Genomic DNA, 22,088 nt, shown 5'->3' on the forward strand with positions numbered 1-22,088 from the left:
AACAGTGGAGTGTTCTTCGTGCTGGGCAGACCGACCTGGGGAAAGAGGAAGTGTTTGCTGCCCCAGGAGCTTGGTGGGAGCAGAGGCAGGGACAGGGGTTGGGGCTGGGACTGGGGTAGAGACAGGACCCGAGGACCAGGGTGGGATGGGCGGGGGTGGGGCAGAAGCAGGATGGTGGGGTGCTGGCAGTGTGGGACAGAAGATAAGGCTGGGGCTGCAGCCAGGCAATTCTTTTCCAGGCCTGCGCCCCGCCCCTCCCTGAGTTCTCTCCACCCCACATCCTGCCCTGAGCAGCCCAGGCCCCAGCCCAGGCTCCAGCCCTGGCCCGGCAAAGTCTGGGCAGGGCGGGCAGGCTCCAAACTGTCTATGGGAGACACTCCTGGGGACCAGGCCTCCTGCCACCTGGCTCCCAACGCTCCATTTCCCACAACACCCCAAGGCCCTGAGAGAGTCAGCCAGGTCTGGTCTAAATCCTGCCTTCTGGCAAGGTGACCTCAAACACCCACTTTCACCTCTGGAACCTCGATGTCCCCATCTGTAACATGGGGATAACAGTGGGCAGCACCTTCCTCATTTGGTTTCCAGGGTGATTCACTTAAAGCCTCCAGTCCACATCCAGTGAGTTATTATTGCTCCTCCCTCTTCCGGTCTGAGTTCTCACCCAGCCCCCACTGCACTTTCCCACTCCTTATCTCTCAGCCCAGTGAGTTTCAAGGCCAGGCTTTCTGCCCTGGGGTAAGCTGTGTACCCTGGGTGGGGAGCAGAGTAGCAGGAGATTGGGAACCGGAGGCCTCCGGGGGGCCCTGCTGAAGCTGGTCGCTCCCCCCAGACCCCACCAGGCCAGCAACCGACATGCAAAAGGTGGCCCTGAGTCTGCTCGTCCTCCTGGCAGGTGAGTGTCCACTCCTGGACTGCCTCTCCCCACATCCGCTCAGCTGGGTGGTGACCATGTGTGCATGTTACTCTCATGCTATCTGCCTCCCCCATGGGGTGGGGAGCTTCAGGACAGTATCTCCTAGAGGGTAGGGAGTGTCACACTGGTGATTTCAAGGAACACATAAAGGAGGACCTCTTACAGCCAAGGCTCACACAGCTCATCATCGTCTTGATGTCTCCTTGATGACATCTTGGAGAAGGCTCGGCCCTGGGCTACCGTATCTTTAACTCTCTTAAACACTTTATTACGAGTGGGAAGAGCTTCATGGTTATGTGGCAATTACCAAAACCCCCTGGGCCTCAGTTTCCTCATCTGGACAATAGCAGCACCTACTCAGAGAGTCACTATGAGCATTAAACGAGTTACAATTTGCAGACCACTAAGGGTAGTGCCTGGGACAGAATAAGCACCATGTGTCTATGCTTTAAATATAATTTTAAAAATATGAATATCCCTTTAACAAAGGGTGAATAGAGCTTAGGCCCAAAGCTAAACAGCCGACTGCTTCTAGCCAGAATTCAGTCCTAGTCTTTTGCTTTCATTGTCTTTGTTTTTATCCATTATATCAAGCAAGACTGGTATTCCAATAGGATAGTGATGTAAGTTCTTTTTTAAATAAAGTGTATTAATTTTATTAAGTTTAAGGTGTACGGAGTTTATTAAGCTCCAGTACTCTTGGCTACCTGATGCAAAGAAAAATCCTGAGGCTGGGAAAGATTGAGGTCAAGAGAAGAGGGTGACAGAGGATGAGATGGTGGGATGGCATCACTGACTTGATGGGCATGAGTTTGAGCAAATTCAGGGAGATGGTGAAGGACAGGGAAGTCTGGCGTGCTGCAGTCCATGGGGTCGCAAAGAGTCGGACATGAGGTAGCAACTGAACAACAGATTAAGTTCATAATTAGTAAGTCACTTTCAGGGAAATGGGGGTTGGGATGTGGATGTGGCAGACCCAGGAGATGACGGCTGAGAACACCTGGGAGTGGAAGCCATCTGCCATCCCCACAAGACTCTCGCTCATTTCTACAGGGGGTGTGGGTCAGTCAGATGTCTGCAACATCAGGCCAAAGGCTGACTAGGCGATCGAAAGCCACCCAAATGGAAACCTACTTCGGGGTGGGGCTGAGTGGGGGAAACCCTCACTTTCAAGGTGGAATGTACAGAAATAACTAGTTTGGGGTTGAACCCCTGTGCCCTCAAGAGGAGGGGAACTGTCCATCAGGGGACCCTTTGCTGAGGCCAAGGGTTCCATGGCCTTGCTCCCAGCTTTGCCGAGGCCAGCACCTCCATCTCTCTCCTTCCCTGCTTCTCCCCACCAGGCCTGCCTGCCTTGGATGCCAACGACCCAGAAGGTGAGCCAGACTGACTCCTCCACCAGTCCACCTCTAAAGTCTCCCTGACGAGCCCTGCATCCCAGCTCTTGTCCTGGATTCATGTTCTTTATTTTTTTTCCTTGCAGATAAAAACAGTCCTTTCTACTATGGTGAGAGCCTCTGCCCCTCCCTTTGCATCCCCCACCCACCCCTCATACCTATTTTGTGCCAAGGGTCCCACACAGGTTGGATGAGGGTCTGATGGGGGTGACCTCGGGGGTGAGACTAATGGTATACTGTTCAGTGCCCCAGTTGAACAGTAAAAACAATGGATTAAGGGAATAAGATGTGCCAGTCTGGTCCTTGGGACTGCCCACATTTTCTTCCACATAGCCCTCCCTCTGCTTCTCAGGTCTCTATTCAAATGTGCCCTTTCGGAGGAGTCTTCCCTGGCCACTCTCCCTCAAAGAGCTCTCCTCTGACTTTCTGTCTCCTGGACCTGCTTATTTGTCTTCAGACCTTCTCTCTACCTAATACCACATTAAATCTCTGTTGCTTGCTGTGTGCAAACTGGAAAGTTAGCACAGGGGGATGGGGGAGCCGTCTGTTCTCTCCACTGCTATAACCCACATCAGAGGTGCCCAAGGGACATTGTCAAGTAGCTGGGGGCTCGGATGGGGAGGGCATGGGCTGGCATGCCATGCCCATGCAAACTCTCTGGGTTTCTCCTAGACTGGTACGGCCTCCGGATCGGCGGGCTCATCTTCGCAGGGATTCTGTGTGCCATGGGCATCATTGTCCTCATGAGTGAGTGCAGGGGCTGGCGGGGTGGCTGGCAGGGCAGGGCAGGGCTGGGGGTGTCCTTCCCTGACATCCTCCTCTCCCCCTAACAGGTGGGAAATGCAAATGCAAGTTCCGACAGAAGCCCAGGTAAGATGGGTTCCCAGTAGCGTGCCTGCCTCATGCTGGAGATGCTTTTCCAGGGCAAAGAGCTAAATCTCACAGGAAAAAGCCAGGCCTCTGGGCCCTGCCCTGGAAAATTCCTGCTCCTAAGATTTTTCCAGGTTCATTCTTCAGAGCCATGAATCTTCAGAGGGCCTCAAATCCTGAAATGCTTTTGGTCCCCTGGATGGTATAACCCTGTGAAAAAATAGCTAAGGAGCTATGTCAGGGCAAGCTGAGACTCCTCTAGCCATGAAGGAGAGGAGAAACAGGAAGGATCAGAGATCTCACCACTTTTCTTTCCCTAGCCACCGTTCAGGAGATGCCCCACCTCTCATCACCCCAGGTAAGACAGGGACAGAGTAGCGCTGAGAGGAACACGGTAGGGCTGGGCGGTGGGGGGGTGGGTGGAGATGGGGTGTGTGTGTGTGTATGGAGGCACCCTGGGGGGAAATAACTTGATCCACTTTCACAAGCTGACCCTGTCACCTCTCCCAGGTTCTGCCCAAAACTGTTGAGAATGGATCAGCAGAAAGAGCTACTCTTTCCCCAAGTCCTGGCTCTGCAAGGGAGCCTGAACTCCAGGATGGAATTCTCCACTCTCTCCTCAGACTGCCTGGCCAGGGCTCCATCTCACCTCTCCCTGGAGGGGTCTCTGTTCAATTTTTACTCTAAAATGATTTTTGTCTCATACCCAAGCAGCCTTGAGACTCCCTATATTTGCATTGGGGTTTGTGGTGGGAAGGGCAGAAGGTTGATGTGCATGGGGGCTGGCGCGGAAGGTGGCAGCTGAATCGCTTCACTGGGATGAGACCACAGGCCTGCTTCTGCATGACCTGGTGGATGGCATGGGGCCCGACCTCTGCCTCTGTGGCCATGGGAACCACACGTGCAATTTAAAATGCTCTACTTGGGGTATATTTTTGTGAGTGAAAGGAGCTCCAGCCAGATGAAATACTGAACCCTCAAGTGGACCCTGGGACCATCCCAGGAAAGCTAGGATGTGGAATGATCCTAGTACCCAGGAGTACCCAGATAGCTTGATTATAATAGTGAGGCCCTATGACCCTCCTAGAGAAGGAAATGGCACCCCACTCCAGTACTCTCACCTAGAGAATCCCATGGACAGAGGAGCCTGGTGGGCTGCTGTCCATAGGGTTACACAGAGTGGGACACAACTGAAGCAACTTAGCCTGCATGCATGCATGGCCCTCCCACTCACCTCAGATCCCACTTCATTATAAAAGATGCTTCCTAACACCCAAATGTTCCTATGAGACCTTTAAATTATTCCCCACAATATAATGGCTACATGGTGTGAGAACCTCTAACCAGGCTTGAACTCCCTTACACAGTCTCCAATACCCAATGAGACTTTCAAAAAGTCCCCAAGAGCCACAAAAATGCCTTAAACCCTTCAAGACACCTCCAAATATCTCCTGGAATACACAGACCAACAATAACCCCATGATCTAACCCTCTAACAATGCCTTTATATCTCCTGCACACCCCACAAGGCCCCCCATATGAGCCCACACTCCTTAGAGACCTCGTGAAAGCTCACCAAGGGCAGCCAGCATGCACCCTGGCACACCTCCCCTCTCCTTAATACAGCTCCTGTAACACTCCTCCTCCTCCCTACCCCAACGCCATGCCACAGGAGACACGTTCTCCCAATAACCCCACAACAACCGGTGGGGCGGGTGCACAGCGCGTTTATTGAGCCCATGCACTTTCCGTCCGCGATCCTGTCACCGACCCGGGAGAGGCAACCCTGGCTCCCGGTTAAAACCCGCTCTTTCCCACCTATTCCTCGCGCACGCGCAAGAGGAACAACACGCTGGGCTTCCGCCTCGGCAGCAGGCGTGCGCACAAGCAGTAGAGGAAGTTAGCAGGCCCGGCAGGGAAAACTGCCCAGCGACTGATGATGTCATGAAGGCGTGCACTAAAAGCGATTGGCCGGATTGAGTTTAGAAGGAAAAGGCAAGCTATCGCCTTCTCAGTACTTTTACAGAGAACAGAAGGGGTGGGAGTGGGTTGAGGAGGACTTCTCCAGACCTCATGGAGCTCTTCACATTACTCTCCCACCATGATTTGTCTACCGGCTCCATGCAGCCGTCCCCCAGCCTGAGCCCCCAAGTCATCTTTGATGGGTGTCATCTGGGTGTCATCTCCCAGCCAAGATGTCGCTTAAGACTGAAAGGGCAGCTCTTGCCTTGAACTTGGCTTGTGGTCAGCATCTCACAGGACCAGCTGTCACTTCTGAGTAGCGCCAGGAGGCCAGTAAAAGGGGACATCCTGAGGCCCAGGAATCCCCATGCCAGCCCCCTGCCGGCCATGTCCAGCGTCCCTTCCAGCCTCAGGCACTGAGGTCTAACTCATGATGCTGGTAGATCTGTGTGGGGCCCTTGAAGCAAGCAGCGAAGAGGAAGCGTCTGCCGGCCATGGTGATGTGAGCAAAGGCCCGAGGGGCCACTATTGCCGGGGGCCCCAGCTCCTGCAGTGGTTCCAGGAGCCCCTTGTCAGGCTCAAGGCGGAAAACCTGGCTGAAGGCAAAGTCACTGCCCAGGATGGCCAGCTGGTCCTTGGCAATGAGCAGTGGCTGGAAGACGTGGGCCCCTCGAGAGGGAAGTTTCTGCAGCAGGCGAAACATGGAGCCATCCCAGCGCATGACCTGTGGGAAGGGGGCCGCTCATTAGGGCTGGGGTCCCCAGGGCCAGGCCTTCCGGTCAGTGGTCCCCTAGGTTCCAGAGGACTTGAAATAGCTCAGGAACAGAGGCCTGTAGGTCCACAAACTCCCACAGCTTTCTCATCTTCCTAAATGTCACCAACCAGCTGCTCAGCCCACAGACTTGGAGTCACTCTGGACCCTTCTCTGTCCTTCAGCCCCACATAGAATCAGTCAGCCCTGGAGTCAGTTAGTTTCACCTATGATGGTATGCACTTCTCCCATCTCCTCTGGCCGCACTCTGGCCCAACCACAGTCACCTGCCTCCTGGACCATTACATAACCTCCTCCCTGGTCTTCTTGGTCTCCTTGCTCTTGTCCCTGTGCCTACAGTCTGCTCCCCACACAGACACCCTGTGAACCCCTGAGTCATATCAGTGCCTCTCAGGCTAAAAGCCCTGCCCGTGGCTATATCTCGCTCCAGAGAGTGCTGGAGGGAGTGGGCCATCAGCCCTGGGGGTTCAGGGTGTGGTGGCTGTGGTTAAATGTAAGTACTGGGGGCTTCCCTGGTGGCAGAGTGGATAAGAATCCAACTGCCAAGGCAAGGGACATGGGTTTGACACCTGGTCCGGGAAGATTCCACACACTGTGGAGCAATTAAGCCTGCAAGCCACAACTACTGAGCCCACAAGCCACAAATATTAAGCGTGTGTGCCCCACTACTGAAGCCCACGCGCCTAGAGCCTGTGCTCTGCAACAGGAGGAGCCTCTGCAGTAAGAAGCCTGTGCACTGCAACGAAGACCAGCCCCTGTTCGCCACAACTAGAGAAAGCCTGAGCAAAAAGCAACGAAGACCCAGAACAGCCATAAATAAAAATTTTTTTAACAAATGTAGGTACTGGAGTGTGTCATTTTGGGAGTAGAATCAGAATCTTGGGGCCGGTGTCAGTGTAGGGAGATGGAGAGTGGTTTAGGGTCAAAGGTCCATCTAGTCAAAGCTATGGTTTTTCCAGTAGTCACGTATGGATTTGAGAGTTGGACCATAAAGAAGGCTGCTGCTGCTGCTGCTGCTGCTAAGTCGCTTCAGTTGTGTGAGGCACCAAATAATTGATGCTTTCGAATTGTGGCACTGGAGAAGACTCTTGAGAGTCCCCTGCGCAGCAAGATCAAACCGGTCCATCCTAAAGGAAATCAACCCTAAATACTCATTGGAAGGACTGATGCTGAAGCTGAAGCTCCAAAACTCTGGCCACCTGATTTGAAGAGCTGACTCATTGGAAAAGACCCTGATGCTGGGAAAGATTGGGGGCAGGAGGAGAAGGGGATGACAGAGGATGAGATGGTTGGATGGCATCACCAAATCAATGGACGTGAGTTCGAGCGAACTCCAGGAGATAGTGAAGGACAGGGAAGCCTGGTGTGCTGCAGCCCATGGGGTCACAAAGAGTCAGATAAGGCTGAATAACCGAACAACAGTCTTAAGGGGTCACAGTCTTGGAGTTTGCGTTGGGATAGGGTCAGAGCTCAAAGATCAGCATATTAGGAAGGTCAGCTGTCAGGCAGTCAGCCTTCAGAGGCCAGCGTGTGAGGTTGGGTCAGTGCTTAAGAGGCCAGCCTGGAGTGGGAGTGAGCTGCTGCCAGTCAGGTGGGGCTTGTGCCCACCCCGCAGGACTGCGCCCAGCCTCACCATGGAGTCCCCGATGTAGCGTGTCAGGCACAGGAATACGTCCCCGCCGGCCTGGAAGTGGCGCGTGGCATAGACGTCCTCAGCCTCGGGGATATCCGTCCGCCGCTCGAAGCGGCCCCCGAACCAGTGGAAGAGCACGGGCCGCTGCGAGGCGGAGGCCAGCAGCAGATGGGGCCGGCCGTCCAGTTCGAGGGCCTCGACGTCCGTGTCCCGGTGCCAGGCATGCAGGCTCTGGCGCGGGTAGAAACCGGGCCCGTCCCGGCACAGCAGTGTTGTGCTGCCCGCCTTGGAGGCGTCGGCCACCACGAAGCAGGGCTGCCCGTCCAGCCACAGGAGCTCGGCGTCATTGGGCCGCAGCAGCCGCCTTGGGGCCAGGGCCTGCAGTGGGGCTAGGCGCAGGTCGGGGCCGGGCCGGGCCCACAGCTGCGAGCCTCCCCACAGGCGGGCGGCCAGCATGAAGAGGCGGGGGCCCAGCACCAGCGGCTTGCAGGACACCACCGAGGGCGCTGTGGGGAGCAGGGGAGCAGGGGGCCCTGTTAGACCAGCTGGGCAGGCCACCCGGCAGGTGGGAGGATGGGAGGGGGCTTACCAGACAGCTCCTCCTCCTGACGGAAGCGCTGCAGGCTGTAGTCCCAGGCCAGGATCAGGCAGCGGCCGGCAAAGGGCTGTGCCAGGACAATGTAGGGCTCCTCCTGGTAGGAGAAAGCCTCTACGCCCAGCGCTGACTCTCCCACCGTCTGGAACCAGGACAGCTCTGGAGGTGGGGGGAGGGGAGAGAGTCAGACAGGCCAGGGGGACCCCCAAGGGTCCTCATCACCTAGCCTCAGCTTGCGCATCTTTGCAGTGAGGACCGCCATGGTGCTGACCTCATGGGGATACACAGTGGAATCTTTTTATCTATGGACGTATTAACTCACAACCACACGGTGATAGTCTATTTTCTAAACTGCGTGGCATCATCAAATAATTAGAAACAGCACTTTCATCATTCATTTAACTTCATAAGATCCCTGTGGGGTATATTCTGTTATTATATCCACTTTGCAGAGGAGGAAACTGAGGCACAGGGAGCCAGCTGTCCAGCCAAATCCATCCTTCCTGTTTTCCATCACACAGGGTTGCATCTGGCCCCAAAGCCACCCAATCAGAGGCCGTGAGCCCAGCACTGCCCCCACGCCACCTCCTGACATGTGGCCATGAACCAGAGCAGAGTGATGGTGCTAGTGCTCGCCTTGTGTCTAGGAGGACGGCTTGTCCTGGACTAGGTCCCTTTTCCCTCCTCCTGTGAACTGGCAGGTGGATACGGTCACGACTTGATTTCAACCATGGAAAGCAGGAGAACACCCAGGGGCTACCCCACCGGCCTGAACTGCTCTCACCTCAGACCCTTCTGTTTTCTTTGTTTCATGGTATTTAGACCCTCTCTGTTACAGCAACTTAGCATTGATGGTAACAATGCACCCAGTTTGTCCAGTGTGGTGGCGGTGGACTCCAGGTGACAATACGTCATTCTACATGCCAGGCCCTGCTTCTAGGGGCCCGGGTTGAATGAACGAACCAAACAGCTAAGGATGCCCATCCAAAGGGGATCTTTTAAAAAATGGCCATCAAATCATGTCACTCTGTGCTCAAAACCCTCCCTCTGTGGCTTCCCACAGTCCTCTGGATAAAGTCCACCTTCTCTGTGACTTTCGAAGTTCTGCAGAGTGAGGCCATTGCAGGTGAGACACCTCATCTGTGCCCTTCTCTTCCTCACTCCTCCAGGCCAGACCTTCCTCCTTCCATCCTCAGTCAGGACAAGCTCTGTGCTGCCTTGGGGGGGTCACTGCACATGCTGACCCCGTCCTCTGTCCTCCACTTCACTACAGCCACAGCTGGCGCTACCTCTTTGGAGAAGCCTTCTCCAATGCCCCAGGAAAGGTAGGACCACCCCCTAAACTCCCTCGTCATCTTCTGTGTTTATCACAATGGGTACCATGGATTTACTGTGCAATGTTTTATTTAATGCCTGACTCCCCACCTCCAGGACTGTGACCCCGTGAGGCAAAGGCCCCAGGTTATCTTGGTCACCACAGTGTGCCCACTGCCTCTTACAGAGCTGGTCACCAAGTGGACCTCAGTAGGTGTTTGTTGAATAACTGAACCAAGAGTGACTAAGTTAAATTGCCTTGTTCTATGAATTCTGAAGACCAAAAACTTGTCTTACATTTTGAGGAGGATGATGTTAGTAATGATCTTCAGGTCTGAACTCAAAGTTTCACTCCTTCCAGACCCTCCAGCTATGCCTGGGCCCCCACTCTGACTCAGGGCTCCCATATCTCCATGGGTTCTCTCCCCCAATCCTGGCCCTGACCCTTCTGTACTACCCCCATCTAGCCCTGGTCATTCTAGGCCAGCCCTCTCTGCTTGCCTCTGGCTGTGGGCCCTGTGAGGACAGACCCAGGGCTGGCTTCATCACTCCTGTGTTCTCTGCTTTGCCCAGTACCCATAAAGGTACCAGAATATATTTGCGGAAAAGCAAAGTGATCGGAGGAAATATTTTTTATGTGGTCAATTTCGTATTAATAACAACAACAATGAGAATGAACATTTATGAGGGCCTCCCCTCCCAGGCCTTGTGCCAAGTACATCACTGAACTCTCTTGCACAAGTCCTGTGTCATGGTGTATTACCCCTATTCACAGGTAAGAAAACTGAGGCTCGGGGAGATGCTTGCTCAGCAGACTCTCAGCCAGGAACTGGCAGGGCAGGGAGGTGAGCCCCTCAGCCCTGGCCGCCCCTGCTGTCCCTCCCACCCCTCCAGGAAAGCCCCCACCTATGGCTCTGCACTTGAACGTCTTGGGGTCCACGTGGCGGAGCTGCATGTGGGCCAGGGCGGCGGGGCCGGCGCAGGCCCCGGTCCCCACGCTGGCGTTCACGGTGGGGATCCACTGCAGCAGCCAGAGCACGCGGCAGTCACACTGGAACGGGTTCCCGCGGAGGTCCCTGGGGCAAGAGGCCGGGGAGGGGCTGCGACCCGGCTTCCAACCCGCTGGGGGCCACACTCCCCACCCCTTCCCAGGCTAGGGCCCCACCGTGGTGTGGAAACTATGTAAAAACCATCGCAGTCATACTCACTTGTGCCAACCAGGAATGGGCACAGATGCCCCCTTCCCCCACCCACACGTTCCCCAATCACCCCAACCCTCCCATTCCCCTTGGGCCTCACACATGAGTCAGTGTCTCCAGGCCCCGGAACAGGAACCTGGGGAGGGTCTCGAGATGGTTATTGGCCAGGCTCCTGGTGGAGGGAGAGAAGGAGAAGCCATCAGCAGCTCCTAGGATGATGCCAGGGTGATGGGTGTGGGGTGCCTCCCAGGGTGGGCTGGGGCAGTAGAAACACGCACAGATGTGTGAGTGAGCGAAGTCCTCTGAGGGCGTTCTTAGAGATGGAACCAATCTCATTGTCCTCAATAAAGCTGTGGAGGGAAGATGCGGTCAGGGGGAGGTCCCCTGGTTCCCTGCTGTAGCCGCACAGTGGTTGGGGAACTCGCCCCATGGTAGCCACAGGCCATGGCAACATGTGAAATTCTCTCCCAACACCTTGCATCATCCCAGGGAAACACCTCCCAGGAGCCTCGCTCTTCACCAAGGTCTCAGCCTGCAATCCCAGGAGCCAAGAACCTGACCCTATGGTCCTTGCCAGCTTCACCAGGAACCATCACCACCACAGCCACCATGACCAACACCAGTACTAACACCAATATGACCACTCATACCTGCACCATCATCCGTTATGTCCAATGCCTCTACCACCATCATCAACCCCAGTACCCAAAACTGCCGTCATCACCAACCCCATACCACGCCACCACCATCACCAACACCAACACCACCCGCTATTCCCATCATCAATACCAACATCAATAGCATAATCATCCAACCTCACAGCAGCAACACTGATAAGCATCACCAAGAACATGTCTTTCATAATCAACACCAAAACCACTGCCTCCATCGTCACCAACACTGCCACCATTATCACGAGCACCAGCACCGCCAGTCCCAACAGCATCACCCTCACGCTCACATCATCACCTGCCATCAGCGCCACTACTGCCGCAGTTTCTGCACGTATCTACCTTTACCGTCACCACCAAACCCAATGCCAACAGCATTGCATTACACCAACATCCTACCCCAAACCACCGCCACCACCATCACCAGTATCATAATCACCAATGTCCACAGCACTGATAATTATTGCTAACACCAACCCTTCAGACTTCATCATCAGTGTCCATCTGATGGTCCAAGAGCACCATCACCCTTGGGTCCACCATTTTTATCTAAATCATCCCCACTCCATCATCCGCAAGAATGCCACCACTTCCCTGTGAGCACCATACCCATTACCATCACCACCAACATTACTGCTGGCGTTGTCATGCCGTCAACACCACCACCACCATCGTACCACCATCACCAACCAACTCAGCGTCGCTGCCCCTTAATTTGAAACATTTCCTCATCTCTGGCCTCTTTGTACCCTCCCTGGTCTCCTGAAAGTCGGGTAGGACCAGAACCAATCATGGGTTACCCAGGACTTGGTGCATCTTGAAACAGAGAGGGCCGTGGAGGCAGGCTGAGATTACACAGCTGAGCAGGAGCCCCAACCCCACTCAAGAGGCCGGCCGTCTTGCCCCTCCGAGGCGATCCCTTGTCCAGACACTTCCTCCCCAGGGCAACAAGCTCCTCCCTTCCCTCCACTCTAGGAGCCATGGAGGGTCGCCTCCTTCCTCTCCCAGGCCCCCATTCCTGCCCCCCATCTCCTGGCCTCACTTACAGGTACTGCAGGTGGGATAGGCCTGCAAACGCATCATCCTCAATCACAGAGAAGGAGTTGGATGTGAAGAGGCTGGCAAGGAGGTAAGAGAGAAATTTTTCCAGAGTCACTGCTCCCCACCTGACATGTTAACCTTGGCTCCCCCCAACCCCAGCCCACGTGGGCATGATCACACACACAGGCATGCAGTATGAGGATGTGGATCATAAAGATACTTTCACAGACACGCACAAACACGTAAGTGTGCACACTCGCCCCACCCGCCACGTGCATGTGCATGGACAACCCCTCCCTCCGGTGGTCTTCACTCAGCCGGACCCCACTCACAGCAGGTGCAGTGACGGTACCCTCAGGAAACTGCCGGCCTTCAGCTGGGTGATTCGGGTCCTAACGAATGAGCTGGGGACGTGGGCAATGGTGGGTGAGGAGAAAACCGCTCCAGTGCGCCACTCCCATCCCAGAGCCGGCTCCTGTCCGAGGGGGGCAGGAGGGAACCTGATCCTGGGTGTGTGTATTTCCCCTGCATTCCAGGGGAGGCGGGCATTTGTCCTCCTCGCTTGGCAAGGATCCTGGCAGCACTCCGCACACCCCATGGTTCTCCCTCCCCCCAGGTTCTCCCCCCAAGATGCCCCTGTCCTCTGGAATTCCCATCCCCACCCCTGCTCCCTTTCAGATCCCAGTAGCCCCCTCCCAGGACTCCCAACATCCTTTGCTGCCCCCTCCCAAGATCCTGACGGGCCCTCCAGCCCCCCGGGGTCCCAGGACTCCCATCCCCAGCCTCAGGCCCCCAGAGGGCTGACACTCACAGCGACAGAAGGGTCGGGGAGAGGATCTCGGGCAGGTCCACGGAGCCCTCACACAGAGCACTGTCTTTGGAGCAGGAGCAACTCAGAGGACACTTTCCCTTTGGGGGTCTCCAGGCCTCCCCCACCCCCAGCCCAGCCAGCAGCAGCAGTAGCAGAATTCCCACCCCTCCCATGCCCCCTGACCCCCGCCGAGGCAGCGGCTTCTCTCTGCCCTCCCAGTTCGGCCCAGGTCTTGGCCACTACATCTCCCATGCCAGGCGACCCTCCATGCCGCCAGCTGGCACGCTCTGCCCCAGCTTCTCTCTCCTCTTTCTCAGTCTCTCTTCAGTCTGTCTTTCTTCCTCTATGTCTTCGGTGTCTAAATTTCCATTTATGTTTTTTCCCCTGTTTTTGTGTCTCTCTCCTTTTCTGTATTTCTGACTCTGTTAGTCTGTTTCCCACTCCCTATCTCTGTCTCTTTATCTGAGTTGTCTTTCTCTTTCTCTTTTTCTCTGTCTCTGTCTGTCTGTTGGCCTCTCCTTCTGTGTGTGTGTGTGTGTGTGTGTGTGTGTGTGTCTGTCTGTCTGGTGTCTTTATTTCTGTCCCTCTCCCCCCCCCCCCCCGCCCCGCCACCCTTCCAGCTCCCTGGAAGTTTCTTCCCCTCCTCCCACGTCCCTTGTCCGGGAGGTTTGGGAAAGGGACTCTCTGGGCACTGGGCACTCAAGGCAAAGCAGGGAAAGGAGGCGGGGGTCAGAGGCCATAGGAAGAGCAGCCCCTGGGGAAGGGGCCAGAGGGCCCCATGGGAGGGGAGGGGCCACTGGGGGCTGAGCTGCCCTGGCTCCTCCCAGCCAGCCCCCTCCCCAGACACCCCACTCCACTCCACTCACGGAGGGTGAGAAGGATGTCACCAGGGTGGGGACCGGATGGCTCTGTCGGCAGGAGGGGGAGTGGAAGGAGAGACCACTAGGGGCTAGAGCCGTCCAGGCCACTCCCAGTCAGCCCCCTCCCCTGGCTCCAGGAGGGTGTGGTGGGTACTGCCCTGAGGCTTCAAGGGACCAGCTCAGGTCCAGCTGCTCCCTCTGGTGGCAATGCTCGGCAGGACAGCCACCCTGCTCCAAACCTGCAACCTTTCTTGCCCCTCCCGAAGTTAACCCCTTGAGTGCCCACCACCCACTAGGGGTAGGGAGTCAAACCGAGGGAAAAAAGGATGAGGATGCCACCCCTTTCTTTAATATTGACTCTGTACCACGCCCTGTCCTACCAGTTCATCTGTTAGCTCATGCTGCCTCACTACAACCCTCCGAGGCTGGGACGATCATACGGCTATTCTACAGATGGAAATACTGAGGAGAGGGTCCAGTCATTTGCGATCTAGGTTATCTAACTGGGGCAAAGCCAGGGAGCAAGCCCAGGCAGCTGGCTCTGTGGCTTCTCTTCCTTTGGAGGTCAGAACCTATGGATATTGGCTGTTTTCATTTTGGACCAAGCTTTTTAGCAGTCTGGATAGATTCTATCCATTAAATAACAAAAGGAAATAAATGACCCTTGTTACTCAACCATCAATGTGAAATAGCAGTAATAATGCTCATTGAGAGCTTGCTGTGCATCAGTCTTGACACAAATTTACTCGGCTCTCCCCTGTCCCCCCAACAGCCTGTGAGGTGGGTAGTATTACTAACTCCCACTTTACAGATGGGAAAACTAAGGCATGAGGAGAACACAGCCTCTGTTGGCACTGCTGCACACACCTAGAACCCTTGGAGGACAAGGGGCTTAGCAGCATCTGCTCTGGCGGGGCCACTCAGATCTGGGTCCCTAATCCTTAGTTTGCCCATCTGTCAAATGGGGCAATTGTGGCACCCACTTCTCAGATGTGTAGATAATTCAGGGAGAGGATAGAGAGGGTTTAGAGCAAAGTGGGTACCCAACAGGTTGGGGTGAATTTTGGACCAAGCGCTTATCCAGCACCTGAGGAGCTCTGTGATTTGAGCAAGGCCCTTAAAGTCTCTGGAACTTCAGATGTAAGGCAAGGATGAGAAACTTCTTTACAGGGTCTATGAAAAGCTAAATAAAGAACTTAGGGCCAGGGACACAGAGTAAAGACAGACAGGCTTAAATCCATACTCACTGAGTTCTCAGCACAGCTGGGTTCTTACTCCTGTTTACGATAAGAAGAATCACAAGGATGATGATGGTGAGAGCTTTTTTTTTTTTTTTTTCTTTTTTGGATCACTTACTGTCTGCCAGACTTAACTGTGTTCTAAATGTTTTCCATGGGTCATTTCAGATAATCATCCGGACCTCCCTCTGAGTCGAATACACTTGTTATTTTCATTTTACAGAAGAAGAAACTGAGCCACAGAGAAATTAAGTCATTGGTACATCACCAGCTAGAAGGCGGCAGGGCCTCTCCTCTCTGGAGCAGCTGGTTCTGAAGGGGAGGAAACCAGGTGCTGGCTAAAGCTGGCCAGGTGTCCCCTCCCTCCTGTCCCCCTGACTCCTTACCACCCCTCCCCAAGGCTACGTAAACATTAGGGTTATCATTAACCGGGACTGCTGGTGACCCTGGGGTACAGGGCCATCGAGGGCAGAGGCTCAGGCAGATGGGGATGAGGGAGCTTTTTGAAGCTGCCAGGGTCCTGTGAGGCCACGTGCGCATGCGCTCATGCATGCATGTGTGTATTTGTGTGTGTGTGAGGGCCGCTTGTGCCTGAGTGTGAGTACATCTACCTGCTGCTGATCTGTCTCCTACAGAGCCAGGTACCTGAGCCCAGGTCTCTTTCAGACAGGGGCAATTTCTACCCTTAACCACCAGAGGGACCTTGGGAGAAGGATCTCCACTTTGCTAATCCTTGGTTTGCAGATCTCTAAAATGGGGTTAATAATAAGACAAGATTGGGTTCAGAGACCTCTGAGCCCGGCCCAGAGTGATATGTGTGGCCTTAGTGACATCTCCTTTTTGTAGGATGGGAAACCGAGGCACGGAGTAGTCTCTTGGGCTGCTCAAGCTCTCTCACTCCACAGGGAATGGCAGAGTCCAGAGCTGATCCCCGATTTCTTGGTCACCAGAGCCTGTGAGCCCAGCCCGCCCGTGAGGATGCCAGGTGCGTTGTCCTCCACGGGGGTCTGGGGGGGCCACAGGATCTCAGGGACAGGGTGGTTTGGGGCTAAACAGATCAATGCAGGTTTGGTGGTGTCTCCGAGTGTGTGAACACAGTGTGTCAGCCTGTACATGTGTCACCGTGTGGCCAGCGGCGTGCCTGTTTGCCCATGTGTGAGGATGTGAACACAAGCATCTGTGTGTGTGTCTGTTTTTATGGTTATGAAACCACAGCGTGGCTGCTTATATGGCTGTGTCCTTGACAGTGTTTCTGCTTCTCTGTGAACCCACATAAATATGTGTGTGTGTGTGTGTGTGTGTACAAATGGACGCAGTTTGTGTTGCCTTCACATGCCTGAGATTGTGTAGGAGTGCTGACCTTAAGCCCGGTGACCTTAAGCCCAGGCTGGACCCAGTTCCTAGGAAGCAGCGCAGAAAATCATTGACACCCACCCTCTCACCCTAGTTCAGAAGCTGTAATATGGCTTTGAATATATTCAAGTGTAGTGTGTGCGCATTGGTTTATTTCTGTACAGAGAGTGTGTATCTTTGTGACCATTTGTAAGTGTGCTTAAAGCTGTGTGGCCAGCTGGGTCTTTGATTGTGTCTCCGTATGGGCACCGCCTTAGTGAATATGTATGTGTTGTGTGTGTATACAGATGTGTCTGTCCTGATATTTTGTGACTGGTGTAAGAAGTGCTGGTGTGTGTGTGTGTGTCTTTGGGCTTCTCCCTGGGTGTGTAATTCTGAATTTGTATTTATGTACATGCATGTATTTGTCTTGTTTTGTGCCTGTTTATCTGGGTCTTTGGGTTTCTGTGTGTGTGTGTACCCATGGGAGGCCTCATAGTCAGCAGCAGACAACTTACTCGCACACTGAAATGCCCCCCAGACAGCCCTGTGGTGCTGATGAGGGCCCTGCAGAGCACGGGGGTCAAGGGTCAGTGGATTCCTAAGCTCTTAGGCCAGGTGACCTTAAGCCCAGGCCGGGGCCCAGTTCCTAGGGAGCAGCACAGAAAATCATTGACACCCACCCTCTCATCCTAGCTCAGAAGCTCTCTGAGCAGTTTGTGAGGCTGGTGTGTGTGTGTGTGTGTGTGTGTGTGTGTGTGTGTGTGTGTGTGCATGCCTGCCTGAAATCCAGCCTGCCTGCCAGCACCTCCTCTCCCCAGCTTTCTCCACCGCTGACTGCCTACTGTTCCTCCCTCCGAGCTGAGAGAGTTAACCTAGCGGGCCAGGGCGGTCTGGGCTGGGGGCCGCCCCCTGGCCCCCCTCCAGCCCGGCTCCAGTTACAGCCTCGGGTTGGGGAGGGTAGGGGTGGGGTGGGGCTGGGAGGGGAGACCGCTGAGGGCAGCGCAGCCAGCTCTGGGCCAGGGGGTACAAAGTGCTCGGCCCCGGGGCACAGCCGGACGTTTGGGGGCCTTCTTTCGGCAGGGGACAGTCTGACTGGGGTGAGCGTCCCCCACCCCTCCCCTCCAGGGCCTCACCCCTGGCCTGGCTGGGCCGCCTATTTTGGGAGCAGGAGCCGCTTCCCAGGCAAGCCAGACCCAAGAGGAAGGGAGTGTGGTTGGGACGTTGGGGTTCCCTCAGGGGTGGAAGTGTGGGTGCAGCTCTACCCTGCCCCTGCTGTGGCGCGTGCACACTGGCTGGGTGTGGGTTTCGCACACTCATGTGTGTAGGTCGGTTGCCTCACTGATTGAGGGCACCAGAGGCCCAGATGGGGACTAATGTGTGCCTGTGTCTCCACCCCATGCCTTGCTCCAACCAGAAGTTTGGGGAGCAGGCGTCGTCCCCATTGCAGCCCCACTGTGCGTCTGTATGCATGTGCGCATGCGTGCATCGTCCCCACCCCTGGCATCTGTCTTCTATCTCAGCCCCACCGGCCTGAGCCTCATGTCACTCGCCTGGTGCTGTCCGCTGGTGAAAGATGTCACCCAGAGGCAGGCCAGGGGATGTTTTCCCTGTTCTCATTGCTTCCAGAAGAGGAGAAGTGGTGGCCTTTCCCACGGGGGCAGCTGGTGGCAGTGTGGCAGCCCGGCCTCACCCGGGCAGGGTTGTGCATGACCCCCAAGTGGGGGGAGGAAGGCTGTTGCCATGGTGGCCTGTGCGAGGCAAATTCCTCCAGGGTGAAGTGGGAGATATTTATACCCAGGGTCAGGCAGAGAGCAGGCCAGCGGCCGAGGGCAGGAGAGCCGGGCTGTTACGGACACAGCGAGGCCGTGGTGTGCGGGCAGGTGGCCCTTGGGCGTTTCCTGGCTGTCTCGTCCCTGGCAGTGTCTGTCTCTCCACCTGGGTGGGGTGAGGCATCTGCTCTCCCCTGCCAGGGTAGGTGCGGGGAACCTGGGGCCTACAGTGGGGGAGGCCCCGGCCTGCGGGAGATCCTTGTGGACTGTGTGTGCCTCACCCCGTCCTTGCTGCTGGATGACCCCCTTTGTGTGGGTTGTTTTGGTGACACTGTTTCCTGATGAAGCAGGGGGCGCCTCTGTTTCTCAGGGTGACCAAGCCGGATGATAGATGCTTTTGGAATTAAGTCCCTGGACTGTCTCTGACTTAACCGCTTGGGTTCAGGCCCCAGTGGTGGGAGAATGAGGGCACGCATTTCCTGACCTTTGGTATTCCCCAGGACAATGGCATCTCTCAGCCACATCTTGGTTCTTTGTGTGGGTCTCCTTGCCATGGTCAACGCAGGTGAGTCTGGGGGAGGCAGCCCACTACCACCTCAGCCCCAGGGGTGGTAAGGGTAGAGGAAAATTCTGCAAGAGAAACAAGCTGGAGCCTCCAGTCTGAACTGAGTCTCAGTGGGGTCTCACGTGGGGTCCAGTCACAGGCTGGTATCTGGGGGAGGGGAGAGGATGCCCCAGGTTGGGCAAAGGGGGAGGGTGGGATGGAGGCCGGCTTCCCGTGAATGATGGAATCATAGACAACCTGGAATGAGATGGAGAGCTGAGGCAGTCAGGTGCCTCCTGCCCCATTCCGGACAGTGCAGAGAGGCAGCCAAGACCCAGAGAGGGTGGGCAGCCTACTCAGAGTCCAACAGTCCCCAGACTCCTGCCCCCAGAATGTAAAACTCCCACAGGGTCTCGTGATGCTGCTCTCTGTCCAGGGTCCCAGGAAGCATCCAACCCTGATTTCTTCTTCTCTTTCCAGAAGCACCACAGGAACACGACCCATTCACCTACGGTGAGGGAGGGGCATCTTTCTCTGGGTGCTGGGCTTGGTTAGCCTGCCCTACCTCTCTCTGTTTCTGTCTCCATCATTCTCTAGACTCTCGGTGTTTACATCTTTGGCATTCTCATTCTTTATCTCTTGATTTGGCTCTCTGACTCTTTCGGTCTCGATCTCCCTTTGTCCCTGTCTCTCTGTGGGTCTCTGTCTCTCTATTTGGTCCCTCTCTGTCTCTCTGATTCTTTCTCCTTTTACCTCTTAGTATCCCACGGCTCCTCCTCTGTTGCCACCTGCCTTTCTCCCCTCCCTGCCCCCCTTTCCCTCTCCATCATCCTTCCTTACTCGATTGCTTCCTCCCTCCTCCTTGCCCTGTCCACCTCCTACCTTTTCTCCCTGATCCCCCTTCTCCCACATAGCTCCTTCCTCCTCCCACTGATGTCCTTTCTCTCCTCTTCCCCATCCTTCCTCTTTGCCCCTTCCTCCCCATTCTGCCCCTTTCCTATCCTTCCTCCTCCCCTCCCTGCATTCACCCTCCTCCCTGCATTCACCCGCCTCCCTGCTGCCCACAGACTACCAATCCCTGCGGATCGGAGGCCTTATAATCGCCGGGATTCTCTTCATCCTGGGCATACTCATCGTCTTGAGTGAGTCCCCCTACCTTGCCTTCAGTCGCTTCCGGTGTCTGCCCCAGCCCCGCCCAACCTCCCGCTCCGCCTTCAACCCCGCCCCATCTGTGCTCTTGGCCCCGCCTTTGTTTCTGTCCACCCCACTTTCCTCCCTGGGCCTTGCACCTGTTCTGCCCCTGCCCTCAGCCACGTCCCAGTTTCTGCCCTTCCCCCATTCCCGCCTCCGGCCCCGCCCCGTCCTTATCCTGCCTGCCCTCGGGCCCGCCCCGCCTCTATCCCCGCCCCGGCCCCGCCCCCACTTCTAGCCCCGCTCCCGGCCCCTCCCCGTTCCTATCCCCGCCCTGGACACGCCCCCCACTTCTATCCCCGCCCTCGGCCCCGCCCCTGCCCCACCCTTATCCTTAGCCACGCCAGCCCGGGCAAGCGAGATCTGTGGCTCGCTGTGCGCTGTGCGGCTTAGAGGAGAATCTCAGTGCACTCCTCTCCACGCCCCCATCCACAGGCAGAAGATGCCGGTGCAAATTCAACCAGCAGCAGAGGTAAGAAGCCTCTCTGGACCCTCATCTCCTCCCGCTCTAAAGGAACGTTGGGGGTGAGAAGAGAAGTCCACTCAATCCACAGCCAGACCCTTTGGCAAATATGTATTAAACACCTACTACGTGCCCAGCCCCAAGCCAGGCCTTGGCACCAAGCCACGAGTTAACTGCCCTCTCTGTCTGAGCTTCCAGCCAAGTGGGGGCGGTGGCCATGGGTTCCAACAGACCCACAAATATAAAACCACAAAGCGTGATAAGTGCTGTGAAAGAGTTGCGGCGAAATGAGATCACCTCACTTGGCGGCCCAGTTTAGCTCAGAGTCCCTAGCTCTTTGATTTATCGTTAAATAAAATTTTAAAACCCAAGCAACGTATGAATATCTTCTTCCTATTAAGATACTTGTAGATGTTATTATAAAGGTAGTATTTTATTGTGTCCCATGTACAAGATGCTATTTCATTATGTGTTATTTACCCCTCACACCATCTCTATAAAGTAGGCGCTGTTATTAACCTCATTTTACAGATGAGGAAACCGAGACATGGGAAGGTGTTCACATGCCCCAGATCATTCAACTGGAAGATGAGGGCTCTGGGTTTCTAACCTAGGCTGTCTCCAGGCAATCTGCCCTCAAGTCGCTTTGGCTATATACCTCCTCTTCCAAATTCTAGTTCCTTCCTCAACACTCTGGGAGGTACTCGCTGTTATCGGCTTGGAGCATCTCCTGCCAAACACTTAAACTGCTCCTGGGTTGCACTGGATTTTCTGGCGGCTCCAACCTGCTCCTTGCCCATCTGTGGGTCTCAGTGGATTGGTCTGTGAAATGGGGCCGGCATTGGGGTCTTCCGAGTGTAGCTGTCTCTCTCCTTTTCCACCCCCCAATTCTTGATGCATCTCCTTTCCCAGGACTGGGGAACCTGATGAAGAGGAGGGAACTTTCCGCAGTTCAATCCGCCGTGAGTTTGGGGAGACTTCGGGTGTTTGGGAATGCGAGTTGGTTCCAAGAAGCCCTTTGTTGGCCCTCCCTGGGCGCGGGGGGTCGGGGATCGGGGCTTGATCTGCCCTGCCGTGCTCCCATCTTTCAGAGGAGCTGGGGTGCCCCTCTTGACTTCCGGATTCTCTGTCTTCCCCCTCAGGTCTGTCCACCCGCCGGCGGTAGAGACACCTGGCGCGATGGGCCCCAGCCAGGTCCCGCAGCTCTAACTAGGCTGGGGGAGGGAGGAGAGAGGAGGAGGAGGGGGCAAAGGGCTGGGATAGCAGGCCTGGAGGGCTCTCCTGCCCCTCACCCTTTTCACCCCCACAGGATTCCCCTGGCACTTGACGCTTCCCACCCACCTTCTGCACGCCCACCACCACCTGGACTGCCCTCTTCCCTAGCCCTGCCCCCACAGACTCTGACGCTCAGATTTCCAATAAAACGTGCTTTTCTCTCTTGACAACGCTGTGCGAATCTGTCAGTCCCTTCGCGGTGGAAAGCCTGGGCGCCCCCTTGGCCCCGGCAGAG

The 22,088-nt window shown here is 55.6% G+C and overlaps 3 protein-coding genes across 11 annotated transcripts; 2 read left to right on the top strand and 1 right to left on the bottom strand.

Annotated features, from left to right (window-relative positions):
• Window positions 1–700: 700 nt before the first annotated feature.
• FXYD3 (FXYD domain containing ion transport regulator 3) lies at window positions 701–3,882 on the top strand. Of its 4 annotated transcripts, XM_055552434.1 has the most exons (7): window positions 701–892; window positions 2,257–2,289; window positions 2,397–2,420; window positions 2,983–3,057; window positions 3,144–3,180; window positions 3,501–3,538; window positions 3,691–3,858. In XM_055552434.1, exons 1-7 carry the CDS (start codon window positions 853–855, stop codon window positions 3,708–3,710), a joined length of 267 nt encoding a protein of 88 aa, XP_055408409.1. In that variant the 5' UTR covers window positions 701–852; the 3' UTR covers window positions 3,711–3,858. The 4 variants fall into 4 exon arrangements, with proteins under 4 accessions (XP_055408409.1, XP_055408407.1, XP_055408410.1 ...); XM_055552432.1 differs by lacking the exon at window positions 3,144–3,180 and having other exon boundaries at window positions 3,691–3,882; XM_055552435.1 differs by lacking the exon at window positions 2,397–2,420.
• LGI4 (leucine rich repeat LGI family member 4) lies at window positions 2,072–18,335 on the bottom strand. Of its 3 annotated transcripts, XM_055552429.1 has the most exons (11): window positions 18,162–18,262; window positions 15,286–15,315; window positions 13,179–13,238; window positions 12,700–12,892; window positions 12,373–12,444; window positions 10,934–11,005; window positions 10,756–10,827; window positions 10,363–10,532; window positions 8,137–8,301; window positions 7,548–8,053; window positions 2,073–5,866 (listed from the first exon to the last, which is right to left on the bottom strand). In XM_055552429.1, coding segments are annotated over exons 2-11 (1,626 nt in total). In that variant the 5' UTR covers window positions 15,287–15,315; window positions 18,162–18,262; the 3' UTR covers window positions 2,073–5,551. The 3 variants fall into 3 exon arrangements, with proteins under 3 accessions (XP_055408403.1, XP_055408404.1, XP_055408405.1); XM_055552428.1 differs by lacking the exon at window positions 15,286–15,315 and having other exon boundaries at window positions 2,072–5,866; window positions 18,162–18,335; XM_055552430.1 differs by lacking the exons at window positions 15,286–15,315; window positions 18,162–18,262 and having other exon boundaries at window positions 12,700–12,771; window positions 13,179–13,351.
• FXYD1 (FXYD domain containing ion transport regulator 1) lies at window positions 17,579–22,034 on the top strand. 4 transcript variants are annotated; one of them, XM_055552437.1, is made up of 7 exons: window positions 17,579–17,708; window positions 18,881–18,945; window positions 19,405–19,437; window positions 19,992–20,066; window positions 20,551–20,587; window positions 21,491–21,540; window positions 21,721–22,033. In XM_055552437.1, exons 2-7 carry the CDS (start codon window positions 18,885–18,887, stop codon window positions 21,741–21,743), a joined length of 279 nt encoding a protein of 92 aa, XP_055408412.1. In that variant the 5' UTR covers window positions 17,579–17,708; window positions 18,881–18,884; the 3' UTR covers window positions 21,744–22,033. The 4 variants fall into 4 exon arrangements, with proteins under 4 accessions (XP_055408412.1, XP_055408414.1, XP_055408413.1 ...); XM_055552439.1 differs by having other exon boundaries at window positions 17,611–17,708; window positions 18,826–18,945; window positions 21,721–22,034; XM_055552438.1 differs by having other exon boundaries at window positions 17,652–17,793; window positions 21,721–22,034.
• Window positions 22,035–22,088: the final 54 nt, after the last annotated feature.

The sequence above is a fragment of the Bubalus kerabau genome, chromosome 17 (genome assembly GCF_029407905.1).
Source record: "Bubalus kerabau isolate K-KA32 ecotype Philippines breed swamp buffalo chromosome 17, PCC_UOA_SB_1v2, whole genome shotgun sequence".
NCBI lineage: Eukaryota > Metazoa > Chordata > Mammalia > Artiodactyla > Bovidae > Bubalus > Bubalus kerabau.

What these genes read in the sequence shown, in the direction of transcription:
- LGI4 (XM_055552428.1), bottom strand. Translation starts at nt 18,228, where the DNA reads ATGAGAACAGGGAAAACATCCCCTGGCCTGCCTCTGGGTGACATCTTT. An exon ending in GTACCGTCACTGCACCTGCT is followed by an intron (nt 12,445 to 12,699) that starts GTGAGTGGGGTC and finishes CCTCCTTGCCAG; the next exon opens with CCTCTTCACATCCAACTCCT. An exon ending in CTTCGCTCACTCACACATCT is followed by an intron (nt 10,828 to 10,933) that starts GTGCGTGTTTCT and finishes TCCCTCCACCAG; the next exon opens with GAGCCTGGCCAATAACCATC.
- FXYD1 (XM_055552437.1), top strand. Translation starts at nt 18,885, where the DNA reads ATGGCATCTCTCAGCCACATCTTGGTTCTTTGTGTGGGTCTCCTTGCC. An exon ending in ACACGACCCATTCACCTACG is followed by an intron (nt 19,438 to 19,991) that starts GTGAGGGAGGGG and finishes TGCTGCCCACAG; the next exon opens with ACTACCAATCCCTGCGGATC. An exon ending in TTTCCGCAGTTCAATCCGCC is followed by an intron (nt 21,541 to 21,720) that starts GTGAGTTTGGGG and finishes CTTCCCCCTCAG; the next exon opens with GTCTGTCCACCCGCCGGCGG.
- FXYD3 (XM_055552432.1), top strand. Translation starts at nt 853, where the DNA reads ATGCAAAAGGTGGCCCTGAGTCTGCTCGTCCTCCTGGCAG. An exon ending in GGGCATCATTGTCCTCATGA is followed by an intron (nt 3,058 to 3,500) that starts GTGAGTGCAGGG and finishes TTCTTTCCCTAG; the next exon opens with CCACCGTTCAGGAGATGCCC. An exon ending in CCCACCTCTCATCACCCCAG is followed by an intron (nt 3,539 to 3,690) that starts GTAAGACAGGGA and finishes CACCTCTCCCAG; the next exon opens with GTTCTGCCCAAAACTGTTGA.